Source organism: Camelina sativa, chromosome 7 (genome assembly GCF_000633955.1).
Source record: "Camelina sativa cultivar DH55 chromosome 7, Cs, whole genome shotgun sequence".
Classification (NCBI taxonomy): domain Eukaryota; kingdom Viridiplantae; phylum Streptophyta; class Magnoliopsida; order Brassicales; family Brassicaceae; genus Camelina; species Camelina sativa.
In genome coordinates, this window is record NC_025691.1 from 22039767 (window position 1) to 22046795 (window position 7029).

General features: G+C 39.8%; 1 protein-coding gene across 1 annotated transcript; it reads right to left on the reverse strand.

Moving 5' to 3' along the window:
- Nucleotides 3893-7023, reverse strand: LOC104701911 (tyrosine-sulfated glycopeptide receptor 1-like). Its single transcript, XM_010417671.1, has 2 exons — nt 6972-7023; nt 3893-6891 (listed from the first exon to the last, which is right to left on the reverse strand). The coding sequence occupies exon 2, from the start codon at nt 6721-6723 to the stop codon at nt 4084-4086; it is 2640 nt and encodes an 879-aa protein (XP_010415973.1). The 5' UTR covers nt 6724-6891; nt 6972-7023; the 3' UTR covers nt 3893-4083.

A 7029-nucleotide genomic window follows, 5' to 3' on the forward strand; every position in this document is an offset into this window, starting at 1 on the left:
TTAAAAAAAAAAAAAAAAAAAACAAAACAAAACTTAACCAATAAAAATATGACACGTATCGGGTCTCTGTGGATCTAATACGATCGCCGCAGAGAGCTGTGTCTCACAAAAATTACGATTAAAACATTTTTTTTTTTGCTTATAATACTAAACAAATCAAAGACATCCTAACGAGTTGTGCAATGGGATTGCTCTCAGTCTTCTCAGTCTCACTCGTTCCCTGCATCCATACCATCATAACAGAATGTTATGCAACAACAGAAGACTGTGTCTAATATTGCAAATGGTTTTACTGGAGCTTCCTCTGAGTCTATGTCGTACTATCCTCCTCCAGCGGCTAATGTACTGAATTTGGATTTCAGTCAGATTTCTCAAGATCAACTCCAGTCTTTGATTCGTCAACTTGCTGTACATACTCGAGTTCCAGAGTTACCTACTCCTAATATGGTTAATCAGCTCACAACAGTTCATCCTTCACAGTCTGCTGTTTCGACTTCTCAGTCTCTTCCTTCCATATCTGGAACATGTGTCATGGCTAGTAATTCTTCATCTGGTAATGTTTCCACATTATCTTCTAATCTTCGTTATGAAAATCAGTCTCTTACTTTTTCACATTTATCTCTCTTATCTACAAAATGCATTGCCTAATGGTGCTTGGATAATAGACAGTAGAGCCACTGGTCATGTATGTTGTGATTTGTCAAAATTTAGAGAAATTTCAGTAGTATCTGTCTATCTGATATAGCTTTTGCATTGCCAAACGGTTTTAAATTACCTATCACTCATATTGGCACGATTGCATTATCTGATTATTTGGTTTTATAAAATGTTTTGGATGTTCCTGCATTTTGTTTCAATTTGATTAGTGTAAGTAGTTTGCTTCGTTATAATGATTGTTCCGCTCACTTTTATCGTACTTTTTGTTCTTCAATGACTTTTTTGGGACTTGATGATTGGGAGGGGTAGTCTAATACAAAGTCTATATGTTCTTGATCTTCATTCGCTCTCAAAAACACTTGTTCTTGAATCTCAAGTCTCTAGAGTTCAAGCTTTTATTGGATCCTTGTCAGCTGATGGGAGTCTTAGTCATCAACGCCTTGGCCATCCGTCGCCTGCCAAATTACATATTTTTCTGGTAATGCATATATTCCTAGAGTCAGTTTTTCTAATGACCATCATTGTTCGGCATGTCCATTAGCGAAGCAAAAACGTTTGAATTTTCTTTTTCATAACAATTTGTCTGCAAGTCCTTTTGAATTAGTATATCTAGACATAAGGGGTCCTTTAGATGGTTTCAAATATTTTCATACCTTAGTGGATGATTGTACTCGTGTAACTTGGGTCTATATATTTAAAAATAAAAGTCAAGTTGCTACTGTTTTCCCGATCTTTTTAAAGTATATTTTAACTCAATATAATGCAAAAATCAAAGCTATTCGAAGTGAACAATGCCCTTGAACTGGCTTTTACAGATTTAATCAAAGAAAATAGCATTGTTCACTATTTTTCATGTGCATATACTCCTCAACAAAACTCTGTCATTGAGCGTAAACATCAGCATCTACTTAATGTAGCTAGAGCATTGCTTTTTCAGTCCAATATACCATTAGCATACTGGAGTAATTGCATAATGACAACTGTTTTCTTAATCAATAGGAATCCTTCACCATTGTTGAATAATATAACACCATTCGAGCTTATGTTACAAAAGAAACATGATTACTCTTTGCTTAGAACTTTTGGTTGTCTTTGTTATGTTAGCACACTTCAGAAGGATAGAAATAAGTTCAGTCCTAGAGCTTCTCCTTGTGTTTTTCTTGGTTATCCTTCTGGTTATAAAGGATACAAGGTTCTTGATTTGGATACTAATGTCACATCTATCACTCGCATTGTTGTTTTTCATGAAAATATTTTTTCTTTCAAAACACCAAATTCCATAATTCCGGATTTATTTTCTCATACTATTCTTCCATTTCCTGTGATTGATCGTTCTGATTCTTTGCCTATCATTGATTCCACTTCCCCATCATCATCTGATGCATCATCCGTTCATTCCCCTGTCAATCATAATAATATTACATCTGATCATTCTGATACACATACAGATAGTTTACATATAGATAGTCCTCTTTCTGATCATTCTAATCCAGCTCTTTCACCTATTATCACTGAAAATTTACCATATGTTTTTAATCGAAAAAGCAATCGCCTTGTTGCATCTGATAGTACTAAGGTTTCTTTACCTGTTGATAGACCAAAAAGTACGACCAATGCTCCTAGTTACTTATCTCAGTACCATTGTGCACTTGCACAAATTTCTCCATCTTTACCATCAAATCATACTACGCCATATCCCATTTCCTCATATCTTTCTTATGATCAATTTTCTTCTTCCTATTGTACCTCTATATTGTCTTACTATGTGGAAACAGAACCAAAGACCTTTAAACAAGCCATGGCTTCTGAGAATTGGAAAGGGGCTGTGAATGAGGAACTGCATGCTATGGTGGGAAACAGAACCTTCAGTGTTACATCCTTGCCACCAAGGAAGAATGTGGTGGCTGCAAAAAGGAGTTCACAATAAAGTACAACTCTGATGGTTCTTTAGAAAGATATAAAGCGCGTCTAGTCGTTAAAGGTTTCACTCAGCAAGAAAGTGTAGACTTCACTGAGACTTTTTCACCTGTTGCAAAACTAACTAGTGTGAAAATGATGCTAGACTTGGCGGCAAAAGCAGGATGGAGGTTAACTCAAATGGATGTATCTAATGCTTTTTTGCATAGTGATCTGGATGAGGAAATCTATATGAGTCTTCCTCAAGGATATACTCTGGCAGATGGTGAAGTTCTTCCTCCTAATATGGTATGTCGTCTCCATAAATCTATCTATGGCCTCAAACAAGCTTCTAGGCAATGGAACCATCTCTTTACTTCTGTTCTTCTAGCAGCTGGCTTTGCACAGTCGCATGTAGATACAACCTTGTTTGTGAAAGCAACTAGGACTATTTTTATAGCTCTGGTAGTTTACGTTGATGATATTTCCATTGCAGTAATAATGATGAGGATTTAGCTGATCTCAAAGCTATTTTAGCAAGAGCTTTTAAAATCAAAGATTTGGGTCCTATGAAGTTCTTCCTGGGATTAGAGATAGCAAGGTCGTCTAAGGGAATCTCAGTTAGTCAGCGGAAGTATGCTTTAGATTTTTGGAGGATACAAGATTATTAGGTTGCAAACCAAGTAAAATTTTCATGGATCCAAATGTGAAGCTTACCAAAGATACTGGGACACCTTTAGACTCCGCAACACCTTATCGGGAACTAATAGGTCATCTCTTGTATCTCACGATAACAAGACCTGACATCACTTTTGCAGTTCACAAGTTGAGTCAATTTCTGCAGTCTCCAACAGATGTTCACTTACATGTTGCTCACCGCATCTTGAAGTATCTAAAAGGCAATCTTGTTCTTCATCTTTCCAAGTCCACAAACGGCGACGTTTTTGACTGAAAAAAGTCCAAATCTTTCAATCTCTCTTTGTCTCTGAATCCTCCGTTGATGTTTTAGGTATTGTCTTCAGTTTCTTTAGATGCTTCATCTTTCTTCGCGCGTCATACTGCTCATGGTTTTTCTCTTGTCGACTCTTTTTGTGTCTCTTCGGTAACTATGCACATCAAGTATTCGATAAAATGCCATCACAGATTTTGGTTTTCATAACTTAAAGGCAGGTATGTATCTTAAGATATATTCACAGAAATTTTTTGTGATTCGATCATACGGTAGATACATTCATGAGTTCTAATCATACCTTTATATTAAAGTCTGCTTTTTGATCATATATTGGAAGTTTCACGTAGCTAGAGAGCTACTACATGTATATAGAAACTCGTTTTTGAAAGTCACAAGCTGCATAATTTTCATGTACTTCTTTACATTATCAAAGCTTCTATATATTACCATCAAAATTATAATTTACATGGAAAATGATGGTTAACATATACATACGCAATTTGACAAGAAAAATAAGTGTGTATATTTACTTATGCAGGCAGCAGCTGTTTGATTTTAGGTAGGCAAGGCACACACAGTTACGTCTCTTCTTCTTCTTCAGGTTCTTCTCTGTTATTTTGGTTTGTTTTATCTGCTATACTCTTTAGCCAGTCTACAACTTGTTGTATGTTTGGTCTTTTCATTGGATTTTGGTTCACACACATGCAGGCTACGTCAAGCACACGAAGCATCTCTTCTTCATAACCACTATCTCTCAGCAATGTATCAAACACTTCCTCTGGTTTCCCTTCCCTTCTCATTGTATGCACCCATGCGACTAATTCTCTTGACATCTTTGGTCTGAAAACCTCCATCGGTCTTTTCCCTGTGAGAAGCTCTAGCATGACCACACCGAAACTGTACACGTCACCTCTCAAAGTGGCTACCCAAGCTTGTCCATACTCTGGTGGAATGTAACCAAGTGTGCCCACTAGCTCAGTTGTGACATGTGTGCGGTATGGAAGAATCAGTCTTGACAACCCGAAATCTGCGACGTAAGCCTTGAAGTTTCCATCCAAAAGGATATTGCTGGACTTGATGTCTCGGTGTACTATGTGTGGTTCACATATCTGGTGCATGTATGCTAGTCCACTACTTGCTCCTCTCATGATGTGTAGTCTTTTCTGCCAATCCAGCTGGGCTGGACCCTCGGGGTTTTCATGCAGCCAGTAATCAAGACTACCATTCTCCATGAACGAGTAGATTAGTATCCGGGCACTATCATGGACGCAGTAGCCTTGTAGAGCGACCAGGTTCTCATGTTTGGCCCTGGACAGAACTTCTACCTCTGCCTTGAATTCTTTTTCCATCATACCATAGTCTCCTGTTAGTTTCTTAACCGCCAGTTTTGTTCCATTATCCAAGGTAGCCTTATAGACAAGACCAAACCCGCCGCAACCAATTATATTAGCTTGACTGAAGTTGTTGGTAGCTTTCAAGAGCTCAAATATGGTGAGGTCTTTTACTTCGTACCTGCTGTTTCCAAATAACAGTACAAGGCTTATGTCTTTCTCCGATCCTGGAGGGACTTCGGAATACGATCCATTGGAATTTATCTCCAGTTCAGCATTCTCAGAGTCTCCTGGATTTACCCTCCTCTTGACAAGCACCCACAGAGCAAGCAACACCAAAATCAAACTGATGCAAAAAAAGAGCCCAATGACAAGCCCCAAAACAAGCGTTCTGTTGACCTTTTCTCTATCCATCTTTGTGGTAGATGGCTGAGTTGGAGGAGTGCAGGAAATTTGCAGTACACCACCGCACAACAAGGGGTTTCCATCAAAATATGCTTTTCGGAAGGTATCAAACTGACTCCCAGTGGGTATCGGCCCACTGAGACTGTTGTTTGCAACATTGAAATAGGACATGAAATGGAGTCCTGTGAGCGACCAAGGAATTCTACCGGATAGTTTGTTGTTGGACAGGTCCAGCCTCTCTAAGTTTGTGAGGTTTGACAATTCATCTGGGATGGTGCCGGTAAAGTTATTACTTAGAAGCTCCAGGATATGGAGAACCTTTAGCTGTCCAACCTCGACTGGTATACTCCCAGTCAAGTTATTCCTCCTGATGTATATCGTAGGTGGGAGGCTGGAAAGCTGATTGTATTGCTGATTGGTGGTGACGTTATTGGGATTGACAAAAACCGGCAGCTCTAGATAGTGCCGCTCTGTTGCATCGTATGCCTTTTGGGACATCAGAGCCCTCAGCTGAAACAGTTCCTTTGGAAGCTCTCCTGTAAGAAGGTTATCGGAAAGATCCAAGTAGAAAAGGTTTGGAAGAGTTCCTAGCCAACCTGGAATTGACCCCATGAGTCGGTTCATTGACAAATCCAAAACTTCTACCCTCTTGAGACTGATCAGCCAAGGTGGTATTTCACCTTTCAGTCTGCATCCACCGATACCGAAGATTTGGAGGTTTGGAAATCCATCTGCAGCAATAAAGTCTGCATCGCTTGGTACAGCTTCGTCGTAAAAATTCTTTGCCATGATAAGAGTAGACAGCTTCCTGCAGCCTTGCAGAATGCTGAGAGCACCTGTGATGTTTGTCATTTTATTGTCTGAAAAAGTAAAGAAGGACAGAGATTCCAATTCCAGCACTTTAGGAGATATCTGTCCCGTTAACTTGTTGCCTGCAAACCTCATTGCTGTCATCTTTTTGCAGGAGTAAACCGTGGAGGGGAATTCACCCGTGAAGCTATTGTTTCCGAGGTCTAAAATGCTGAGGTTCTGAATCCCGGAAAAGTCAATCGCCGATAAGGTTCCTCCCAGCCTATTAACCCGTAGATTCAACTTCACGAGATTTGTGCAATTGCCGAGAGAAACCGGGACAGAACCGGTGAGGTTATTGATATGGAGTTGGAGACTGCGCAGGTTGAAAAGCTTACCTATATCCATTGGTATTTCTCCTTCGAGGTGATTGAAGTAAAGCTCAAGCAACGTCAGTTTGGTGAGACGAGTAATCCCGTCATCAATCTTACCAGAAAGACGGTTGGCTGGTAAAAAGAGTTGCTCAAGCTCAGGAAGATTGTAGATTTCTTTAGGGATTTCACCGGAGAGATTGTTGAAGCCTGCTTGGAAAGCACTTAGCCTCAAGCATCCGCCCAATTCTTGAGAGATAACGCCGTTGAAATCATTGTAGGAGAAATCCAGTTTGGTGAGCAGCGGTGAAGTTGTGCACATGAAGGAAGGGATAGGACCCGTGAAGCTGTTGTTGCTGACATTGAAACTGGTTAAACTGAAAGCACCCTGAAGAAAAACAGAACCGCCGAGGATTTCACCCTGAAGAAAATTGCTGGAGAGATCAACGGTCTGAATTGGGAAGATTCTGTTGCTTCCATTGGCAAGTGACTGTTCAAGTGGCAATTGACCATTGAAACTGTTGTAACTCAGATCAAGAACCAAGAGCTGATCAAGGGCAGAGAGGAAACCTGGTGGGAGTGGACCAGAGAGACGGTTATGAGAAAGGTCGAGACGAGAGAGACGACG

Excerpts from the sequence above, each read along its gene's own strand:
- LOC104701911 (XM_010417671.1), bottom strand. The coding sequence starts at position 6,723 with ATGTGCACAACTTCACCGCTGCTCACCAAACTGGATTTCTCCTACAAT.